Source organism: Colletotrichum tamarilloi, assembly GCF_030869305.1.
Source record: "Colletotrichum tamarilloi strain Tom-12 chromosome Unknown Scaffold_87.1, whole genome shotgun sequence".
Taxonomy (NCBI): domain Eukaryota; kingdom Fungi; phylum Ascomycota; class Sordariomycetes; order Glomerellales; family Glomerellaceae; genus Colletotrichum; species Colletotrichum tamarilloi.
The window spans coordinates 1-22,643 of NW_026849470.1; the positions used below are offsets into that span (position 1 = coordinate 1).

At 49.5% G+C, this 22,643-nt stretch overlaps 8 protein-coding genes across 8 annotated transcripts; 5 read left to right on the top strand and 3 right to left on the bottom strand.

Moving 5' to 3' along the window:
- Positions 1-2,677: 2,677 nt before the first annotated feature.
- Positions 2,678-3,661, top strand: CTAM01_13024 (C6 zinc finger protein; the record flags this gene model as incomplete). The annotated part of the gene is made up of 1 exon (XM_060529029.1): positions 2,678-3,661. The coding sequence occupies one exon, from the start codon at positions 2,678-2,680 to the stop codon at positions 3,659-3,661; it is 984 nt and encodes a 327-aa protein (XP_060376350.1).
- A 1,081-nt stretch (positions 3,662-4,742) lies between these two features.
- On the top strand, positions 4,743-5,894 carry CTAM01_13025 (fungal cellulose binding domain-containing protein; the record flags this gene model as incomplete). The annotated part of the gene is made up of 3 exons (XM_060529030.1): positions 4,743-4,809; positions 4,993-5,686; positions 5,741-5,894. 3 exons carry the CDS (start codon positions 4,743-4,745, stop codon positions 5,892-5,894), a joined length of 915 nt encoding a protein of 304 aa, XP_060376351.1.
- A 1,506-nt stretch (positions 5,895-7,400) lies between these two features.
- CTAM01_13026 (uncharacterized protein) lies at positions 7,401-8,498 on the top strand (the record flags this gene model as incomplete). Its single annotated transcript, XM_060529031.1, has 3 exons — positions 7,401-7,579; positions 7,635-8,109; positions 8,196-8,498. The coding sequence occupies 3 exons, from the start codon at positions 7,401-7,403 to the stop codon at positions 8,496-8,498; spliced, it is 957 nt and encodes a 318-aa protein (XP_060376352.1).
- Positions 8,499-8,762: 264 nt separating this feature from the next.
- CTAM01_13027 (thioesterase superfamily protein) lies at positions 8,763-9,655 on the bottom strand (the record flags this gene model as incomplete). Its single annotated transcript, XM_060529032.1, has 8 exons — positions 8,763-8,835; positions 8,885-8,963; positions 9,014-9,079; positions 9,158-9,272; positions 9,337-9,402; positions 9,455-9,470; positions 9,524-9,564; positions 9,617-9,655. The coding sequence occupies 8 exons, from the start codon at positions 9,653-9,655 to the stop codon at positions 8,763-8,765; spliced, it is 495 nt and encodes a 164-aa protein (XP_060376353.1).
- A 462-nt stretch (positions 9,656-10,117) lies between these two features.
- CTAM01_13028 (transcription factor tfb2) lies at positions 10,118-11,758 on the top strand (the record flags this gene model as incomplete). The annotated part of the gene is made up of 3 exons (XM_060529033.1): positions 10,118-10,250; positions 10,343-10,430; positions 10,495-11,758. 3 exons carry the CDS (start codon positions 10,118-10,120, stop codon positions 11,756-11,758), a joined length of 1,485 nt encoding a protein of 494 aa, XP_060376354.1.
- Positions 11,759-12,153: 395 nt separating this feature from the next.
- CTAM01_13029 (uncharacterized protein) lies at positions 12,154-13,500 on the bottom strand (the record flags this gene model as incomplete). The annotated part of the gene is made up of 1 exon (XM_060529034.1): positions 12,154-13,500. One exon carries the CDS (start codon positions 13,498-13,500, stop codon positions 12,154-12,156), a length of 1,347 nt encoding a protein of 448 aa, XP_060376355.1.
- A 960-nt stretch (positions 13,501-14,460) lies between these two features.
- CTAM01_13030 (uncharacterized protein) lies at positions 14,461-15,516 on the bottom strand (the record flags this gene model as incomplete). Its single annotated transcript, XM_060529035.1, has 1 exon — positions 14,461-15,516. The coding sequence occupies one exon, from the start codon at positions 15,514-15,516 to the stop codon at positions 14,461-14,463; it is 1,056 nt and encodes a 351-aa protein (XP_060376356.1).
- Positions 15,517-17,873: 2,357 nt separating this feature from the next.
- CTAM01_13031 (ABC transporter) lies at positions 17,874-22,565 on the top strand (the record flags this gene model as incomplete). The annotated part of the gene is made up of 5 exons (XM_060529036.1): positions 17,874-18,080; positions 18,148-21,167; positions 21,221-21,667; positions 21,717-21,833; positions 21,896-22,565. The coding sequence occupies 5 exons, from the start codon at positions 17,874-17,876 to the stop codon at positions 22,563-22,565; spliced, it is 4,461 nt and encodes a 1,486-aa protein (XP_060376357.1).
- Positions 22,566-22,643: the final 78 nt, after the last annotated feature.

Genomic DNA, 22,643 nt, shown 5'->3' on the forward strand with positions numbered 1-22,643 from the left:
GGGACGAAGTATTTAATACCTGGCAGTGTCCGCCCCTCGCCCCGCTCCCTCTCACTGCTGGTGCCGCCTAGAACGGCGGCACTTCCCACCGGATTCGGCGGCCCTAGCAGCGACTTCTCGCTTTTAGTAGGAAAACTAGGTCGTTTACCCTTTTTTTAAATTTATTAAAGTAATTATACGTTTTATTAACTTATACTTAGTTTTATAATACGAATTCTTTTTTTATAATCGTTATTATTAAAATTTTATATAGTTTTTATAATTATAATTATACTAATAATACCCCTTACTTATAAAGGAATTTATTAATTACTTTTATAATTTTTAAGCTTATATTTATAAACTATTTATTTAGCTAATAGCTAAGGTTATTTATAATTTTATAAAATAGGGGTTACTTTTATAGCCCCTTTTTTTTATAAACTTTAGTTAAATAGATTAATATTATATTAATTTACTTACTATTAAGCTAATCTATAATCCTATATATTTACGTCCCTTAATAATTTAGGTTAATATTTACTTATTTATAAGGGATTAGGATTTTATTTAGGATTAGGTTTTTTTTTTTTTTTTTACCTTAACTTACTAAGGGTCGTATTCTAACTTATACCCATATTAATAGTTATTAGTATATTTAATTTTAATAAAGATATATTTAATTTGCGTATTAGCTATAATAAATTTATACTTTTATTACTTAACGAATTTATTAAAGTTTAGGCAATTCCCGCTTTTTTTTACTATTTTACTATTACTTTTATTTTTATTATTTTTAATAATTATTACTATTTTTTTAAATCGCTAGTTATTATACTTATTAAGATCTTTTTTTTTATTTAATATAAAAAAATAGGTTTTAATAGCTTCTTTTTTAATAATAATAATAAACGTTTATATTATTATAAAAAGACGTAATAATTAGTCTCGGGATTTTTATTAGTTATTAATTTTTATTATTTTTTATATTTTTAACTTCTTAAGCCTCGTACTCTTTATAATTTTTAAATTACCTTTTTTTTTAACTTATTTTTTTTAGGGTAGTATTTTAAAAAAATAGTTAAAAATAAATACTAAGCGGCTTATAAAAGAGCTAGATAGGCTATTAAGAACTAAATAGGTTATTAAATATTTGTTTTTTTTATTTTGCCTTTACTAGTTGCTCGGGCGGTTCTCGATATCGATTACACAATATTAATACACAGTATTAATAAATACTCCCACTATCTCGATAGACTAGGTTATTAAATATAGTTAGTAAAATTAAGCTCTCTTTTTTATAAAATCGAGAATTTAAAAAACTTATTAAAAATACTTACTACTTTATTATTTATACTAAGTAGGGTTAATTATTTTAGAGGTCTTTTTTTTTATAGCTTTTTAGTACCCTATTTTATATTTTTTAAGTAGTCTTTTTTATAACTTAATTATTATTAAGTAATTATTACTTATTAATAATCCTTTTTATTATTTAGTTAATTTTTTAAAATTAATAATCTCGTATTAAGAGCTTAGTATAAAAAAGAGCTTTTTAGTAGCCCTTTAAAAAATTCTTTTTTTTTTTTAGAGCTATGTTTTCTTAGTTTTTTTTTAAATTAATTATAACTTTAATAAGAAGTTATAAAATTATTTTAAAATAGTTACTTTTTTTTTAAGTTAATTTTTAAAATTTATAATATTCTTAATTTAATATTATTAAGACCTCTAAATTTCCTCCTCTTTTATTAAACCGTTTTTTATATTATATTTTTAAATAATACTCGGGAAGTAGTTAAGGGGGTTATAAAGAAATTATTTAGATCGTAGGCTTTAAGGTTATATTTATAAAACTTTTATAATATTAAGCTTTTTTATATATTATAAATTTCTTAATTTAATAATTCTTATATAAGTTCTTATTATATTTATTAAGAATATTTATATTTAAAAATCCTTTTTTTTAATTATATAATACTTTTTTATATTATATTATTAAGCTCGTTTATTATACTAATTAATTAAATAAGTAGTTATTACGTAAGTATTTTCTTTTACTAATTTAGCTAATTAATTTTTAATTATAAGCCGGCTATAGAAAAGTTATTTAGTAAAAAAGCTACTTAAAGCGATAGTAAAAAACTAGTTATTTAAATAGTTTTATTAATTAATATAGTTTAATATAATAAACGTCGACCTCTCGTAAGTAATAAAAGGCTACGATTACTTAATTCTATATAATATTTAAAAATTACTTCTTTTTTTATTTACTTTTATAAAGTTAATTAATATAAATTTTTTATTTTATATAGTATTAAAAAGTCGTTTTTTTTATATAGTAAAATACTTTACTAATTTATAATAATAAAATTTAATTATTAATTAGTATTAATATCCTTATTATAAAGTAGTTAGTTCGAATTATAAGTTAATAAAGAGATTAATTAAATTATATAAATTTTTATATAAGTATAAAAAAGAGGTTCTAACTATAAGTTAGGCTAGTTATAATAATTATAAATAGGGCCCCTAATTGGCCCCTGCGCAGTTGGCCGTATGCCGCGGTCGAATTGGACTTCCAATCCGACACCAACGTCTCGGGCTACATTGAGATGGCTCACAACTGGGAATTTCCCCCTTCCAAACAGAGCTACGAAGACGTGTCTGGTGGAACATTGTCCTACTCGACTTTCGATTCGCGATGGCCTCTGGCTTCAACCCGACCCCGCTATCGCGCGCTTGCAGCTGCAAAATGCCCACCAATATCAACGACGCCGATTTCGATATCGATACCGCGACTCCCCTCGAGAATAGAGACGGCCCGATTGACATGATTGTCTCTTTGGTGGTTTGCAGCTTGTCGCGATGTCTCACTCAGCGAACCAATCTGAGCCATGCCATGTTCGTCGTCGAAAAGAGTGACGTGTCAGACGAGCTCAGTCGACTTCACAGTATCGAGCTGGAGAAGTTCGTCGTGAACTTTGAAGAGTTTTTAGAGGATATCGTGAAGCGCTATTGCGATCCGAGTGCGGGGGATCTGCATGTATTGGCTTTGCAGCTGAAAGCAGCCATGGTCGACAAGATTCGAATCATGGCATGCAAGCCTAAGGGGGCTGTGGAGCCACCGCCTGAGGCGAAAGGGGACATCCTGTTTCGTGTTTCACTCGAGGCGGCTGAACACGTTGCGAACCATCTTCAGGTGATGGAGGGTTGGAACTTTGTGTGGTACGTCCTTCAGTATCTCGAGTACGACTTGTTCCTCCACATGATCGGTCGACTGTGTCTCCAGTCAACCGGCGACTTGGTCGATCGAGCATGGAAGGTGCTGCCCATCATATACCAATACCAGGAAAACTATTTCGAAATGTCGGTTCACCCATATGCCGTCGCAGGAGCGGTTCTTGTTAGGGCCTGGAGACACAGGCAGGAAAGCTTGCTCTCCCAGTTGGGCTACCTGCCCCCGACCCCAGATTATGTTCAAAGAGTTGAACAGTGTTTGGCGGCCAATGGCTCAGTTGGCAGTTCCCCTCCCGAGCTGATGCCTCCTTCAGGAAGGGCTGCGCCAGAGCATACCGGGTGGGAGGAATCAGAATGGGGATGGAATCCGCCCGGGTTCGGCATTGAAACCTACGATCTTGAGTATATAGTAGAAGAAGACTCATTGGCGTGGCCTCCGTCTCAGTAGCGACATGGGTGGAAGAACGTGGGTATCAGTTGGGAAGGGCTTTTGAGAAGGAAGAAGGACAGAGCCAGAGAAAACGTCTGACGGTCTTAAGCTCTCAGTTGCTAAGAGAAAAGAGGAAGCATGATGCTTGGAAGTTACTTATGTATAGAGTCAGCATCACTAATGAATAGAAGAAACTCCTTCATCGTTCAATCGCATGCCTTCAATTACTCGGAAACCTCACTCAGCGACCTTTCTTCACACCCTACCTAGCCTCGCAACTCGCCCACAGTGCTGTTGAGGCTCGGGTAACCTGCATATGCCAACAGGGAAGCCGTTACTAACGCACGGCCAGACGAACGATGAGTTGAGTCGCATTGCCGTTGAGCAAGAAGCCGAATATAATAATGTCCTTGGTCAGGGAATCATGATTGTGGTAGTGCTGTAACTTTGTCGCACCATCCTAGCGAAGCGGAGGGACTTCCTCCGCGCACGTGATATCCAATCTCTTAATCCTTGTCTCGTCCGGTCTCAGGCCGGCCCACCTTCACTCTATTTGTCTTCGATCTCCACACTTTGATCGACTCGTGGCGGTTTTTGGATGAACGGGAAGAACTCGATGACCCCTGATTACCTCGCTAGACAAGACTTTGAGCCTCAACGTGACGAGCACGCAGCTGCCGTGCCGGTCGTCCGGCGAGCCTTTAGGGAACCCTCCTATAATGCCGCTTCGGGTACATCGGCAGAGGTCAATCAAGACTTCAAGCTCGGACAGCGAGGAAGAAGAGACTATGCCCCGCCCATGGAGCAATCCGAGGACCCGGGGGCCTGGGGGTCCCAAGCTTTTTCGCTCCCTTCCGTTAATTGAGGGGCTCCGGGGGCTTAATGGGTCTGGTAAGGTGTAGATTAATTGTCAAACCCCCTTCGCAGAGCGAGTTTTCCGTCATGACGGGTACGAAAGCGACCGTGTTTATATAGGTGTTGCTAGGTTCCCGTCGATCGTTCATGTTGATCTACCGCATCCCCGCCTGTCTTTCCATTCTTCCCGACCAAGTCGTTCGTTTTTGAAAACACACTCTTTACTTGATAGGTGCAGGACACAATGAAGTCACAGATCTTGACGACCGGCCTCTTGGCTGCTGGGGCGAGCGCTCTCGAGAAGCGTGCCTGTACCGCGACGGCGGAGTGGCCTGGGTTTGCGAATGTCAAGCACGCTTTCGTCTTGTAAGTCTGCAACACTTCTGCGCTCTGTCCTACATACACGCTAACAATTACCAGCGGCGACTCGTACTCCCAGACAGGCACGATACTCGGCGGCCTCGAATTAGTGTCATCCGGCTAACAGATCACAGGCTTCAACACCTCCCTAGAAGCTCCTAACCCCGCCAATCCCCTTGGGAACCCTTCCTACCCGGGCTGGACCTCCTGCAACGGCCCCAACTGGGTCGACTACCTCACCGTAAAGCACAACGCATCCCTCCTGTACACCTACAACCTCGCCTACGGCGGCGCCACTGTCGACGCCGACCTCGTCAAACCCTACGCCGACACGGTACTCACCCTCAAGGACCAGGTCCAGACGCTCTTCAGCAACGCCTACGCCGCAAAGACAGCGCCGGCCTGGACGGGCGCGGACTCAGTATTCGCCTTCTGGATCGGCGTCAACGATATCGGCAACTCGTACTGGAACGGAGCTGATGCTACCTCTGCGCTCAACACCAAGATCGTGGACGTCTACCAGGGTCTGGCCAGAGAGCTGTACGAGGCGGGCGCGAGAAACTTTGTGTGGTTGACGACGCCGCCTGTCGACCGGACGCCGATGCTCCTTGCCGAGAACGCGGACGCGCAGAAGCTCTGCAAGGATGACGTCGCTGATTTCAACGGCAGAGTCAACGCCATGGCGAAGAATGTCACGACGTGGGAGGGTGCGAACTCGTGGGTTGTTGATGCTAACGGGGTGTTCAACGGTGTGCTTGATAACGTGGCCAAGTTTGATGCTACCAAGGGGTACAAGAATACTACTGGACACTGCGACGCGTACAAGGAGTAAGTCACCCTTGATATCGAAGTGCCTGCACGTATAAGCTAACCTTTGAACAGCGGTACGACTGCTCAGGACACCCTCATTGACAGCTGCACCTACCCAGTCAACGAGTACTTCTGGCTCAACACGCTGCATCCTACTTACCCCATCCACGATGCGGTTGCCGAGACCGTTGCTTCGGCTCTGGAGGCTGGGCCGAATGTGTGCTAAGGTAGTTGGCGGAGCTGCTGGGTGGTCTGGAAATATCTTCTTGTATTTACTTTCAAGTTCCGAATCTATGTACAAACTAAGACGAATTACTGCCATTCGTCATCGCACTTTTCAGTGGTGCGGATGATGCCTCGAGCTGCATCTTGCATCTTCCTAGACTAGTTGTCTGGGCAAAATGTTGCTATTCCCCGGAGAGGAGTGCATGTGAGGTCAGATAAGTGAATGTACGAAACCGTCTCTACACCGTTGTGGTATTCGCGCAGAGCACGTCGTCTAGTGCTTGGAAATATCAAGGCGACTCGAAGTCACACTCTACCTCACATAGCATCAGTCATTCCACGTCACGTTGCCCGAGAGCTTCTCGAATTCACTGCAGCAGGCCATATTTGCCAAACTGATTACCCACGGAGAAAAAGCAAGCCTATCATATTCGTCATATTCGCTACAACGAGGCTTTGCCAGGGGCGAAGCACGTTGCCAAGGCGCTACGGCTTAACAGGCTGCAGCATTTACTGCCCGACCATGATGCCCTCGAGTTCGGCAAAGAGCTCAAGTGGAATAAATTTTGTGGCAAGTACATTATGAGGATTATCAATCTCGCGGAGACGAAATATTGATAGGTACTATGGGGCGAGGGACACTGCTCTCCACAATCACATCGCAAGGCAGCGTAGCATCCTCTTGTCAAAACTGGCTACCATCTTTTTCGAGAATAAGCCATTCGCTCAATTACTTGTGACATACCGCGGAACTCACATAGTCAGCATCATCTTGGAGAACATCAACGCAATGCCATCTGTTATTGAGCCTTTGGGGGTGGCTTCAACCTCAAGCTCACCAGTAGAAGATGAATTAAGCTTGAATTAAGCTAGAAAAGAGGCTTGGCTCTAAGCCTACAGCGCTCTCAGACTGGCGAATGACCACGAAGTAGTCATAAGGAGATGAACAAGGGTAGTCAGGCCTTGCAAGTACTACTCACCAGTCCAAGTCAGTGCCTGTTCTGTCTCTGCGGCCAACCCCAAGACACCGACTTGTGACGGTGGGAGGCTGGGGTCAATATTGCCCTCCATGTAGGTCAAATAACAGCAATTCGGCTGTTGGACCATCTTGGCAGCGAAAATCAGGCTCCTCTGGTTGGTGCAGAGCCATGTGTCGCGCCCAGGAGAAGTGGCAGAGTGGAAACCGGGCGGAGTGGGTAGAACTGCAATCGCCCGGGGCTAGTGCGGCACAGCAAACGCCAGGCGTCCTTCGCCCGGCCGGGGTGAGACACTTGTAGGCGAGAATCCAAAGCGGATGTTGAGCAGGCTATGCTCGTGAGACCGCTCATTTCTGTTTGACGGCTGGCCATACTTAAGTCAGGGGAGAAGGACAGACTTACTTTTGTAGCCCAGCCTATTATCCATCCTTTCAACTCAACAATAACAACAGACTCGATCCAAATATTCGCGAAAAACAGACTCAGGTAATATTGCTACAGAGAACTGGAATTACAACGCGCTTGCAAACATGGGTTACTATGATACTCAAAATATCGTGGGGATCGTATACACTGTTGTGAGCGCTCTAGCTGCTGTCGCAGGCTCCGTATTCTTCATTCTCCTTCTCCGAAAGACATCAAAAAGCTATCATGACCCCACTCGCCGATGGGTGGCCATCACCAAAGCAGCCCTGGGGCTATGGCTATTGTAAGCACCACAACTCCATCTGTTTGACGGCGGCTAACATTAGCATTGTCTCCAGTTCCGAAATCTTTTACGTCATTCTCAACATCATCTCTCTCGCACATGGAAGCACATATACGTACGACTCCACATTGGCCAAATTTATCACATACACCTCGAATATCCTCTCTTGGTTCTTCGACGTCAGCCAGGCCTTGACTTTCCTGGCGCTCTTCTACCTCGCCCGCGCATTCACCCTCCTCCGCGTCGACGAGACGTCAAAACGCTTCCGGATTGGGAAGTCGTTCTCCTTCGGCGCCGTCATCTTGATCTCGGTGCTCAGCTTCACAGCAATGTGCCTCTGGCTGAGTACCAGAGAGGGTTACTATTCTTGGAGCTATAACAGCAGCGATTACGAGAGGGTGATGATGAGAAGACTGGTGGCTCAGATTTTCGATCTCATTTGTGGCATCTTCAACCTCTTGTGCGCTATCGGTGCTATCACGTACATTGCCCTGGTTCGCAAGAACGCCCTCAAGGGTCCTCTACACAAGGTCAGTTTTGCTTCATTTCCCACCGTCTCTCAGTATTGGGTGATGCGGTTGTAGGTTCAGTCTGAGTGCTAACATATGATGGCTAGGCCTCGAACGTTGCGCTCGCAATCAGCATTATTTGGTTTGTCCGTGCAGTCTGGTCGCTCTTTGCTCAGCTTTCCTCGCAATACGGTTACTACTACTACAACTACGATACTTACACTTGGTTCAACATTGTCTCGCTAGTCGTCGGTATCTTGGGCAGCTTCGCCGTTTTCATCATGCTCTACTTCCTGGCCACTCAGGATAAGTACGGCCTCAATACCCGTGAGGACTCAGTGCAGCCTGCAAAGCTGAATGATGAAGAGGCATCGGGAGCCCATATTACCACTGCCAACAGCGTATATTGATTCGGTGGAGACCAATCGGGGGGTCGGCAGCAAATGAAAGGTTTATCTGAAGATCTCCGTTCTTGCAGGTAGAGCCTAGGGGGCGTGATAGTTACGCCTAGTTTGGTTGGGAATTGGGACGAGCGAGGAACAGCATGATACCAGATAATGCGTGATGATACTCGATGCTTCTGACTTACGAATACACGATATCTAATACATCGTACCTCCATTCACTTTGATTTTGTTGAATGGAGCCTATACACCCTAGGTCCACCGCACGTTTCATTTCTCTTCTTCAGCAACGTACTCTTCAGGTGCAACGAAGTCCTCTGATCCCCAGGTCTTGGCAATGTACCTGGATATAAGTCAGCAAAGTGCTGGATCGTGCTAAGGAAGATCCCTACTTGGTATGGCTTCCTCTTGCAGCCAACTCGCCCTTGCTATTGAAGAAAGTGACTGTTGTATATGCAAGCGTTCTGCCCACTGCGAAGAATTAGTTTGAGCTCGCTACTTAGGACAGGGCTACAACGTACTCTTATCACAGGTAGCGGTGCCTGTCATGATGTCGCCTGGCTTGCCTCCAGGGTTTAGATACGTGACTATTGCAGTCAGTTGACAAGTTCACAAGTGGTCATGGAGTGAATTGTGAGAGCCGATAGATAGACTTGAATACTCACCGTTGATGTCAGTTGAGACACCGGTCATGAACCGTCCCTTGGAAGCGACGGCGAGAGAGCCACCGAGGTCAACGAGACTAGCAAGGGTTCCGCCATGGATCGTGGAAAGGCGGTTCTATGGATCGATTTGGCTCAACAAATGGCTCCTTTTGCTATGCGCGGACATGGAGGAGACGTACCGTGTGCTCCTTTTGGACTGCCAACTCAAAATCCACTTTGCCCACCGATGCGCCAGTCACTCGAAACTGCTCAGCTGTGAGTAAGGTATCGCGCATATGCATGAAGATTCGAACATACGTTGTTGCCAAGAAGTCTGTCGTGTCAGTACTCATTAGGTGACCACAGAATGTATGCAAGCCAGCTTACCTCGGCTCAAGTCCAGAGTCTTTGGTAAAGGAGTTGAAGACCTAAGGGGCAATTAGACTCAATTGCCGGCCATAATTTGACGTACAAACTCACTGAGCGCACGAAACGCAACGGAGGCAGCTTTGGGGCCATATTTGAGCTTTTGACGGTGGGCAAAGTGATGAGAATTGGCGAGAATAAGTTTCAAGGTGAACTCGGCGAGCTTCGGGAAGGGATTCACGACGGGGAATATGACGTGCGGACGACAGTACGTACCTATCTCTGGCTGATAACAGTTCTTATCGGCATCTCGATAAGATAAGAAACCCCCAAGCTCCAGCCAGGCACAACCCACGAGAGCCCCTGCCTAAGGCGGAAACCTCCGTAGACCCCTGCTTGCCCAGTTGATGATTGAATGATTGCTGCGCCGTGCAATTCGCCTGGTCGCAAACCATCGTGAACTCTTACAATCCACGCCAGCTCTACCACTTCGACTCACCACCCGTCTCCGAACTCGAGTCCGAAACCCCCCGCCGCCCATACGAACATGAGATAACATCGACTCACATCTTCGTTCCCTCCTCTACCCAAAACCCAGCGCGCAAATCGCCCATCATGTCGGTCAGCTCGGGTCAATCGCTCCAGCTGGCCGACTACCTGGAGAAGCTGCCCGGCACGACCTTTAGGAAGCTGTACCTGCAACCCTCTACGGCCTTTGCCATCTTCCGCAGGATGATTCCGCCGCTGGGTGAGAAGCCATGACCCCCCCTAGGGTCGATAACTCTGGGCATTGGGTTGTTTTATTGGAGAAAGAGCAAGGTCGCTGACCCAGAAGCCCAGCGAAAACCATCGTCATGGCTATCCTATACATGCCGCAGCCTATGCTGCTAGAGGACCTCGATGTTTGGGTCAAGCCGGACTCAAGAAGGTGCGCGCTGAAGTCCAACTAGTCACATACTGGCGCCGTCTAACACATCATCTTGCTCACTTAGGCAAAAAGACCAGGCAATCTCGACCCTTCGCAGCCTGCACATCCTCCAAATCACACCTCCCTCCAAAGAACGGCCACAAGAGATGCAGCTCACGACAAACTTCAAAAACTCGCTACGGCTCGCACTCGAAGGCGGCGGATCCCACAACTCCTTCGGCGTGCCCTCCTCCCTCCCCATCCCGCCCGAAATCACCGTCCCGTTCCTCGATCGCTACGCCCGTCGCAAGTGGGAGGACATCCTCCACTACATAGTCAACACCGTGAACCCCGGCGGCGCCGACGTCAGCGGACCTAAGGCGTCTGTTAAGGATCTGCTCGCCGCCGGTGCGCTCGTACGTCGCGCCAACGGTGCCGTCGGCATCACACAGGCCGGCTTCACCTTCCTCCTTCAAGAGGCCAACGCCCAGGTCTGGACCCTCCTACTGCTCTGGCTCGAAGCCACTGAGCACGCTTCCGCCGTCACGGGAATGGAGAGCACCGACGCTCTCAGCTTCCTATTCCTCCTCGCGAGTCTCGAGCTCGGCAGAGCCTACGACACCCAGGCCCTCACGGAACCACGGCGCAACATGCTCCCTAGTCTCCTCGACTTTGGCCTCATCTATATCCCCCAACACAAAACCCAACAATACTTCCCAACCCGCTTGGCTACGACACTTACGAGCAGCTCCAGCGCTCTTCGCAGCGCAGGGGCAGGCTTCTCCGCGGCTCTCGCTGCAGCCACTGGTCCACGGCCCTCTAACGGCCTGACCCCCGGCGGAAGCGAGGAGAACAAGGGCGGCAGCATCATCGTCGAGACGAACTACCGCATCTACGCCTACGGCCAGACACCGCTCCAAATCGCAGTCCTCTCACTCTTCTGCAAGCTCAAGTTGCGTTTCTCCGACATGGTATCGGGCCGCCTCACTCGTAACTCGATTCGCAACGCCGTCGAGCGCGGCATCACAGCCGACCAGATCATCTCGTACCTCGCCGCCCACGCCCACGAACAGATGCACCGCATGGCCGCGGTACGGAACCGGCCCGTCCTGCCACCCACCGTCGTCGACCAAATCCGGCTGTGGCAGCTCGAGACAGAACGCATGACGACCACGAGCGGCTTCTTGTTCCGTGATTTCGACAGTCCTAGGGAGTACGAGGACATTGCGGGCTACGCGGCAGAGATTGGCGTATTGACATGGCGCAACGATAAGCTTGGCATGTTCTTTGCTAGCAAACACGAGCAAATTAGGGACTACCTCAAGTTGAGAAAGAAGGCTGAGGATTAGACAGAGGCGCTATGGTGCTATTTCGAGAGACATAGATAGACCTAGGCACAGGTCTAGAGGCGCTCCAGGTATATTGCAGGGCGGCTACATGCATTGGCAGGCGTTTTTGGGATGGAGATGGTTCAGGCTGGTGTAGAAAGTAAATGGGTATTGTTCTTAACAGCTAACTTTTCGTCTCTGGTAACCTCTATCTCTGGTGAACGCCATCTAAAAACAATGCATGGGCATAAGAGTCCTTTTCCTCGTACACTCCTCCTGTACGACAAAGACTCTTTTTGACCGAATCGAACAATGCGTTAATGCCTCCGTCCCTGTACACCTCCAGCTTCCCCCCTCCCAAGTCCAAACAAACCTAACAAACCAAACAAATGAAGTGAAACGCCAATAACCATGATCTACAATAACCCTTCGATAGCGACGTACCTCAGAGCGTGCAAGCTTTTCTGGGCCTCGGGCGTACCGCAAAGTGCTTGGAGGTGGAGGAAGATGCGGAGACTGCAATTATCTTCGTCCGAGAGTCGCTTAGCTTCTTGGATAGCGGCAGTGCCGTAGCGGTCGAGGGCTGTTGTGGTGCTGAGAGGTAGATTGCCACGGCCTTGATAGGCGGCACGTTGTTGCGCAAGAATACTGGCCTTGGAGGCGTGGGCTGTGACAAAGATTGATAGAGTCTGCTCTTGAAGGGATTCGCCTTGGAAACGATCCTGTAGAGACATGAAACGACCTGACCAGTAAGCCGATGGCTGCGCTGTCGTAATGATGAGTGGGTTGACCTCAGGAGACATGGGGGTGGGGGTTCTAGTCGGAATGCTAGTTGTAAGAGTCGAAGAACTGCTGGTCTTGCGAGATGCCACTGTCTGCAGAGAGGCCTTACGATCACTTCCCGTGAAGCTGGCTAGAGATGTTCTAGAGAGAGAGGCGGTGAGGTTGGACAGAACGGTAAAAGTGCGAGATTTAGGTAGTCGCTGCTTCTCTATTCCGCCTTTGGGCGATCTTGATTGCTTTCGACGACCTCCGAGTTCAGGGCTGTTTCCGCCAGAACTTTCAATCGTCTCTTCCGCACCTCTTTCGATTTCGGGAGGCACGGATGTATGAGGCGGCCCTCGCAGGTGTGTGGTATTTTTGATGGCCATGACGGGGAAGCTGGCGATAGTTGGATTGCTGGACAACGGTCCGCCTGTGGTGAAACTGGCTGACAGTCGTCTAACTCCATGAGGTCTTGCCATGGACAGTTGGGCTGCTGTTTCTGAAGGCGATATGAGCTGGTTCTCTTGGGAATGAAGTCTCTCGCACTGCGTAAGAGCGGGCTCATCTGAATATGGAATGCGCGTATTGTCAGCGTTGGCGTGGGAAATCTCCCCCAATACTCGACGATCTTTGACAGTAGCTTGTCTTTGAGAAGTGAGATATGGTTGGTAGCTTCCACGACCGGATAGGACATCCTGCCGCTGAAGAGGCGGGTTGGTTTCTCCTTGGGATTTTCGATGGTCGGGATTGACAGACTCGAGGGCTCCATAAGCTTTGCTTGCTTGGGAAGTCTTGAGGATACCACCTTGTCGAGTAGGGCCAAGAGTCGAATGGCCTCTTCCCGAATCAGCGTCTGAGGTCGGCTGGGAGATGTCTGAGTATTGTTTTTCGGTGTCGTTGATGCTCGAAACGACGGTGAATGCTTCGGCACGCTCAAGATCCGGTCCGCTGCTACGCTGGACAGGCCCAAGAGGTCCTGAGATGGTTGGGCGCGACATGGTGTGTTTTGGTCCCCGAGAATTGCGGTTCCGAAGCGGGAGGAACGAAGATGCAGATAGACGGTCTCGCATTTTTCCAGCAGAATGATGAGTGCGGCAACATACAGGACGCACTCAAGGAAAATGATGTAGGGAATCGCCCAAATGAGGACGGTGATAGTTACCTGGCTGGCTCCAAGGGCGTGCTTTGAAGAGGCAACAATGATGGCGATGGACTGAGTGAAGGAATGGAAGTTGAGACTAGCCGCGAGAAAACAAGACTTGGCCCAAAGAGAAAAAAGGCGAAGGTTGGCGTTGGCCAGGTCGATGCAGAAGTACGAAATCGTGATGATGCAGCGAGTGGTGTGGGCAAGTAGGACCAGGCCAAGCGATCCGGACCCGGCGGGGGACATTGTCTGGAGAGGAAAGTGAATTACAAGAATTAAATCAGACGAGGCGAGAATTTCAGTGTTGGAATACGCAGCCAGAGCGGTGTATCGCAGCCGTGGCGAGGTGAGCCAAAAGTGAGGTTCAGATGAAAAAGTGCTCTGATGTTGTTGGATGTTTGGAGGACGCGTCGACATCGAGCGCACGGTCGAGGACCTTGAACAGATGTCGACTCACATGCAGCTCTTGCCGAGCGACAGAGAAAGATGGTTGAGACTCATCGCGAGAGGAAGGTCGAGTGCCATTGTCGTTGCCATCGTCGTCAACTTCTTCCGATGCCCCTGCCGCGATGTTTCTTCCAAACCAGGTGAGGGAGGCAGCTTCTACCATATCAATGTATATCCGCTGAACGTCACTTCCCATCACTCCCCATCAAAGCCTCGCTCTTACTGTGACTTCAAATGCTCATAATTCCTTGTCTCATTAAGTATGCCATGTCAAACATGATGCATGGGGCAAAGACAACCTCCAGCGCCGATGCCGATGATGCGAGGCCCTTTACATGCAATACCGTCTCTATACGAGCCAGACTCTTCAGTTCTCCCATCCCTCAATCTTGAACTTGAAGACCTCGTCACCTTGGCCTCTTTCAATGACGTTACCATTGCCATCCCACAATGCTCTCTCGCGATATGTCACGTTGCCGTCCCAGTCAACCATGATGATGGTCTGCCGCTGTGTCCCGTACAAACCCACCTCGAAGCCCATGGTGCCTTGGGCAGGAGGATCGGGTCGTTCGCCCAGCTGTAGGCCTTCGGCTGCTTTCTGGTCATCCGTGGCCCATTGACCTGGGCCTCTGGAGACTGCCTCCTCCATGGCTTTTCGATGGCTCTCGTCGCCCAAGGCAGGTACGAAGATGGATTGCTTCAACTCCTTGATGTAGTCCGCCAGGCTCATATCAGGGTGCTTGGGAAGCGTATCGGTATCCAGGACCTTGAATAGGCGCTCAGCTAGAGCATCCTCATTCAGATTGTCCGTAACAGCTTCCTGAATGGCCTCCTTGACCAGACGTTTTCCATTCTCAACCTTGGGCCACGGCTTGGGGTCGTCGTACACGGTATTGCTAAGACCGTAAACCTCGCCCCGCTGTTCTCCGATCCACGGTACGTCCTGCAGGTCATCACACCGGTTGGAGATGATGGCGATACCCTCGAGCGCATGTTCGGGCTTTTCGTCGGTGCCGCGCTTTCGTTTCAATTTGCCTGCTACCATGGAAAAGCCACCGACGCCCTTGACACCACCATCCTTGACGAGGTGATTCACTGATGTTGAAGCGGGCTCTGTGGGGTCGAACCCAAGCCAGGCAGTGACCATGCCTCCACGGCTGCGGGCAGCGTGGATGGGGTGTTTGGAATCCTGTGTGTCTGTCTCGCGGTAATTTGTGAGGACTGCGAGCTGGCCGGTCTTGGTGATGCCGAGCCAGGTGCCCTTCTCCGCTCTCTGAAGGTCACGGGCAGAGAGAACAGTAGCGCCGGAAGGATGGGTCCACCAGTGCGGGCGGGACGTTGGGCGTAGGATAAACTCGTCCCGGTTGTCGACAACGATGAGAGCGTAGTCGGGATGGGCGGTGGTGAGTAGAACGATGCACATGCTGGGCGTTTTTTGTGGTCTTTTGGGGGGGGTTGCCTGCCAGGTATATCGATGATTGGTTCTTCCTGAGGGCAACTGTCTTGGTCTCGATGAGTTCCTCCTGGGTGGTTGTGATCCAATGTTCGGTTCTTCGAGGGAGTGCTCGTGTTTATGATTCCGTAGATGAGCGGTGGAAAATGAACCCTGTTCCAACCTAGAGGTTGTTGGTGAATCCAAAGACCTGACGTGTCTATGTGTGACTGGTGTTTGTGATTGTTAGGTTCCAATATGGTACGTGACGGTGTGCCCAAATTCTGCAAACCCCTTGGGAATTGTTGGCCCTTTTTAATGTTTTCTGTTCTCAGATATATAATCAGTCCACCTCAGAAGCACAAAAATCCAAGGTCAGCTCGGCTTAGCCTGGTCTGGTTGGAGATGGCTATTGCCTCGGTCTTGGAATCATGCATCGCCTGACGCTGAAGCTTGGCAGGCTGTTGGGGAGTTGGCAGCGTGGCCGATCCTGTGTGCTCCGAGGGTCGGACAGCGGTGCCGGCCGGAGGAGATGACAACATGCTTCCAGGCACGCCAGGTTTGGATGGATTAGCTTCAGCTTGCGAGGCCGAGCGGAAGCTGCCTATGCATGTGCTGTGCTCTGCAGTGTGCTGGCAGCTGCACAGCGGTACTGGAATCTGCAGCAGCAATACGACGCGAGCAGCTCGGTTCGGGTTCGGATTCTTGGCTGGAGGGGGGAGGCCAGCTGTATCCAGCTGTTAACACTCAGACTCTTTGTTCTGGGAGAAAGGTTAGGAGTTGGCGTGGCTTGAGATCTTGTCATGGATGAAGTATGGCGTGAGGTTGAGGCTGGTGGTCTTCCACAGTGGCTGTGCTGACTTCCCGAGTTCTTACATAATAACATCCGACCCACGGGACATTAGGTAATCAACGTTGAATATTCCCGGTCAATTTCCCCGCACTGCTCAACCCCACCAACTTTCTCAAAGCTTCGGATTCGCAACTGTCCGCTTTGCCTCGTGCAACAACCAATGCCGTGCAGCAACTGACATCAGACAGACGATGACCGCAGAGTACCCTGGGATGACTCTTCTTTTTACTGCTGTTAACAGATGTCGAAGTTGCCCAAACTCTTCTGCCCCAGTCCCCAGTCAGCATGCGACGATCAGCAACAGGCTCCAAATGAATCGCTGTTGGACTCGTCACCAGATTCGTGGTTGCGAAAGTGTCGTCTGCACCAAGTCAACGCGTCTATCCTGACTATCTTGCAGTGTTATTTCTCGCTAATTCTTGTTACGGGTGTCGACTTGTCAGCAATTTTCGAACCAGTCGTCATCAGCTGTAGTAGCTGTGGGTAGTGCCCCAAGACACCAAAGTAATCCAGTGCAAACCCGCCAAACTTCAACGGCCGGCGATGTGGATATCATATGCCCCTTCTTTCGGCCGACCAAGGTTGTCCCTCGCGGCAAAGATGTGCTTGGCAAGGATCGTAATCCTATCTATCGATCTGGCATGGCCTTGAGATGCGGAACCCTAACACGGAGACTCCGGTCTTACTCTGGCGGAGATTGAACCTCAAATTCGAGCATCATGTTTCCAACAAACGGTGTCCTAGTCGGAGGCGGTCCGAAGAGATTAGAGCCTCCACGCGTCTCTTTCGATGCAGAACTTTTGTTGGCCGCGCGCCGTGCTATCCTCTAGGCTCTATCTTCCATGAGAGAAACCACCAAGCAAAATTCCGAACGCATTCGACCTTCCTCTTTCGACATGGCGCGTCGGCTGTTACCCGGTGCGAGCTCAGCAATCGCTGCAGTCTGACATGAATCGGCACTTTGTCCCGCCGACTCTCTGGGTACAATGGCGTTTGCTCACCAAAAGCCTCCCAATGATGGCGAGGGCAGTCTCAGTGCTTACGTTCTCAATCTTTGCCGCCGACACGACGACATGGACTCGTAGCTCATCTCTGATACTTGCAAAGCAGCTATGTTTCGCTAAGGCTCCGCGTCAACTTGGCAAAGATTGCGCAAACTTGTTGGTCAGATCAGAAAAGATGTCGCCTGACGTGAGTCAACAACAGGCATCAACGCCGGGCCCGAGAAGTAAGCTCAACCTCGTGGCTCGCCCAGTCATGGTTGGGGTGCGATCATTTAAGCTTGTTTGACAAGCCTCTTGATTAATCGATTAAGTCTCTTCGGTTTCTCATAGCTTTCGGATTGCCCATCTTTGCCCTCTCCGCCAAACAAATCTCACACTCATTCAAGCCATTGAGTTTGACCCAGCATTGGCCCCTGGTATTCTCAGCGAATAGCGCACCCTTGACGAGACATTACATACATCAACGCTCACTGCTAAGACCGATCTGAACAATGAGCTCGAGATGTCTCAACGACGACTCCCTCGGGCCTAGTGTTCAAGGCTGCCGCGGTGATTTTGATTTTACTCTTCGGTTCGAGAGGATATTCTTAGCCATCATCCCCGCAGCCGTTTTTATCGCTCTCTCACTTCCGCGCGTTGCCTACCTTGCTCGCAAACCGCGCATCGTTGGTGCCAAAACATTTCAAACCGTAAAATTGGTAGGTGACAGTAGTCCATGGCGGCAAACTTCATCTGAGACTTGGTTCTAAATTTCCCTTCGTCTAGGCCATCATAACAGTATTTGCAACGCTGCAATTCGCAATTCTCATTCTACAGACAACTTCCAGTGGCTCGCGCATAGATGGGTTTGCCGCCTCGGCCTCAGCTCTCGGCTTCCTCGCCGCTCTTTTCATGGTCGGATTATCGTATGCCGAACACTCCAGAGCACCTAGGCCCTCGTTGCTTTTGACCGGCTACGTTTTTCTCCAGATTCTCTTTGACATTGCTCAAACGAGGACGTCATGGTTGGTAGCTAGGACTTTCTCAACACAACTGTTCGCAAGACTGTTCACGGCCTCGCTGGTGATAAAGCTTGCCATCCTCATCATCGAGGCCCAGAGGAAATCACGATGGATTCGCTGGACCGCCGAAGAACATAGCCCGGAGGAGACAAGCGGCTTGTTCAGTCTAGGCGTCTACTGGTGGCTAAATCGCCTCTTCCTCCACGGTTATCGCAACGTCTTAAAGATCGGCGACTTGTATGCTCTCGACCGTGGCATGATAGCCGAGACGATGCAAATTAATCTCGCTCAAGAACTCGAGAAGGGCAAGAACCGCGGCAAAAACCACGGGCTCGCAAAAGACCTAGCCAAGGCGTTGGCTGTCCCTCTACTTTTGCCTGTCGCCCCACGGATCGCCCTCATCGGATTCAGCTTCAGCCAACCCTTCTTCATCCAAACTCTTCTCGAGTACCTGCAAGATGACAACGCGTCGAATAACATGAGCTACGGTCTTATCGGGGCTGCTGTTCTGATCTATACGGGGATCGCCGTCTCCACGGCTCTGTACTACTACTTTCAGCAGCGAGCCTTGTACATGTCTCGGGGCTGCCTATCAGCAATTATCTACAAGAAGACCACCGAAGCCGCGCTCACAGACACCGGGGATGCGGCGGCAGTGACTCTCATGAGTACTGACACCGAGCGTATCGTCCGTGGTTTCTACAGTCTGCACGAAATCTGGGCCAACGTCATCGAAATTGCACTTGGATGTTGGCTACTACAGGGCCAGCTCGGTACAGCCTTCGTCGCGCCTCTCATTGTCATTCTCGTGTGCACCGGCGTCACCGCTGCCGTAGCCAAGTTTACCGGTGAGCGCCAGTCTCGCTGGATGGCTCAGATTCAGAAGCGCGTTGGACTGACTGCAAATGTCATTTCCAACATGAAGTACTTACGCATCTCCGGCATCACGCAGCCTGTCGCAGAGTTTGTCCAGAGAATGCGCGTGGAGGAGATGCGCATCGGCAATCAATTCCGCTGGCTGATCATCGTTACGGCGCTTGCTGCATTGGCTCCGAGCATGCTATCTCCCGCAATTACGTTCGTCTTCGCGCAAGAACGTCTGGATACTACGACCATCTTCACATCCTTCTCATTCTTGGTCCTTCTAAACAGCCCATTAGGCCAGCTTTTCCAGTCTGTTCCGACCATCATCGCGGCCTTCACTTGTCTTAATCGGATTCAAAAGTACATCGAAGGAGAATCACGCATTGATTTCCGGCAATCTGCCCATCCTTCGGCATTCCAGGAGAGGTCGTCCGAGGAGAGCCCGTTTCGCGACAACTCGGATGACATTTCTCTGGAAACGTTCCCGGATCGGAAAGACTCCGAATTCAGCAGCTCAAGGCCAGCGATTTCTCTTGTTGATGGCAGTTTCGGCTGGACGGCGGATAAGATGGTGCTCCACAATATCACGGCCTCTATCCCGGCCGCTCAGCTCACCCTCGTGGTTGGGCCTGTAGCATCAGGAAAGTCCACCCTGTGCAAGGTTCTCCTAGGTGAAGTGCCATTCAACACCGGCTTGGTCTCTGTGCCATCACGCAACGCTGCCATCGGGTACTGCGAGCAGAACCCGTTCTTGTCAAACGGTTCCATCAAAGACAACATTATCGGATGGTCGACTTTCAACCAAGCCAGATACGACGAGATCATCGACGCATGTATGCTTCAGACGGACCTTCTGCTTCTCCCCTATGGTGACGATACGAAGATTGGTAGCAACGGAATCATGCTTAGCGGTGGACAGAAGCAGCGTGTGTCACTGGCGCGTGCCCTGTACCTGAATAGCGATCTCCTCATTTTCGACGACATCCTAAGCGGGCTTGACAATGACACAGCGTCCGAAGTCTTTCGAAGGGTGTTTGGACTCGACGGTATCATTCGCCGACGGAAATCAACAGCAGTACTTTGCACACATGCGATCAAGTACCTGCCACTGGCAGATCACATCATCGCCTTGGGGACGGATGGCACTCTTGCCGAGGAAGGTACTTTTGCCGACCTGATGCGCGATAAGAAGTATGTTGCCAGTCTTGGGGTGAAGGCCACAGACTCTGATACCGATTCCGACTTCGGGTCTGAGACTTCCAATAAACCCATCACCGGTCAACCTCCGAAAGCGAAGCGGGCTCCGGCCGTTGCCGACGAGATGATGGAGAAGTCGAGACAGACGGGAGACGTGAGGGTCTATGCCCACTACTTCCGTAGTCTGAGCTTAACATCAACCATCATATTCGTTCTCTTCTCCGCATCGTACTCCGTGTGGAACCAATTTCCTACGATCTGGATGAAGTACTGGGCCGAAGATACCCTTCACAAAAGCAGCGGATACTACGTCGGATTGTTCGGCCTCTTCAAGGCGTTGCAGCTCGTTTCTCTCATGGTGGCAGGTGTTGCCTTGATCATCTACATGACCACCTCCTCCGGCACCATTTTACATCAGCAAGCGTTGAAGACTGTCATCCACGCGCCTCTCACATTCTTCACTACAACAGACTCTGGCGTCATCACAAATCTCTTCTCCCAGGACATGACACTTATCGACAACGAGCTACCGATGGCGCTGCTTAATGCTGTGCTGGCCGGATTCGAGTCAATAGGTATGGGTGCTGTAGTCGCCGTTGCATCCCCCTACATGGCTGTTAGCTATCCCTTGTTGATTGCTTTCTGCTGGATCATCCAAAAGTTCTACCTTCGGACTTCTCGCCAGCTACGACTCCTGGATCTCGAGTCCAAAAGCCCATTGTAGTATGTACACGAAAGACTAGGCGGTTACAGAGTATCTGACTAACAGTTGCTAGCACGCATTTCCTTGACACCATAAAGGGCGTCGCCACGATACGTGCCTTTGGCTGGGCACACAAGGACATTGCTCACAACCAGCACATGTTGGATACCTCGCAACGACCGGCATATCTACTCGCCATGATCCAGCAATGGCTCGTCGTCACGATGCAGCTCATGGTGGCCGGTTTAGCCGTCATTCTTGTGACCCTTGCCACCCAGCTCCGAGCCAACTCAGGCTTCACGGGTGCCTCTCTAGTCACTCTGATGTCGTGGGGCGAGACCCTTTCATCACTTGTCCGGTTCTACACCCAGCTCGAGACTTCGATCGGTGCTGTTTCTCGTATCAAGACCTTTTCCGAGAAGGTTAGCCCTGAAGACCTCGAAGGTGAGGATATAGAGCCGCCCGAAGAGTGGCCTGAGACGGGGCGCATCGAGATCAACGGCGTCTCTGCCTCATACAAGTAAGTTGAGCCCAACCCATTTGTAGACGGCGCTGACAATATGTAAAAGCAATGAACAGCAAGCAACATCGGATGGCACGACAACTCTTCCGCATCTCGCATTGAAAGACCTCAACTTCTCCATCCAGCCTGGCCAAAAGGTTGCACTGTGTGGCAGAACGGGAAGGTAAGTTCACCTTTGCATCGGACTGCCCATGAAGCGTACGAATGCTGACCTCATCCCCTTAGCGGCAAATCGTCACTCATTCTTCTCCTCCTCCGGCTTCTGGACCCAGTATCGTCCTCACCAAAGAACATCGAGATGGACGGCATCCCCTTCCACCGCATCGACCGATCAACTCTCCGCCGCCGCATCATCTCCGTGCCCCAAGATGCCGTGTTCCTCCCCGATGGCAGCACCATCAAAGCGAACATCGACCCTTTCAACGCAGCCACAGACGCTGAGTGCTTCTCAGTCCTCCGCGCCGTGCAACTCGGCACCTTTGTCGAAGAGCGTGGAGGCCTGCGCGAATCCATGAGTGCAGACAGTCTTAGCGCGGGACAGAAGCAGCTGTTCAGCCTTGGGCGAGCGATCCTGCGACGCCGGGTCAAAGACGCCAAGTTCAAGCGGCGCGGCGGCGGGATCTTGTTGTTGGATGAGGTCAGCTCCAGCGTCGATCACGCGACGGATAGGTTGATGCAGGAGATTATCAAGGAGGAGTTTAGGACGTATACGATTGTGATGGTGTCGCATCGCCTGGATATGGTGATGGACTTCTTTGATGCGGTGATCGTCATGGATCAGGGGCGCGTCATCGAGACGGGCAGCCCGAAGGAGCTTGTTGAGACGGAGGGGAGTCGGTTTGGTGAGCTGTGGGCGATTGAGAATCAGGGAAGGTCGAGGGATCCTGTCAGGTAGCCATGGGTCTTGGCAGAAGCATAACAGTTGCAAGCGAATGATTTTGATTAATAAAGAAGATGTTCTGGTAAGCAGTCC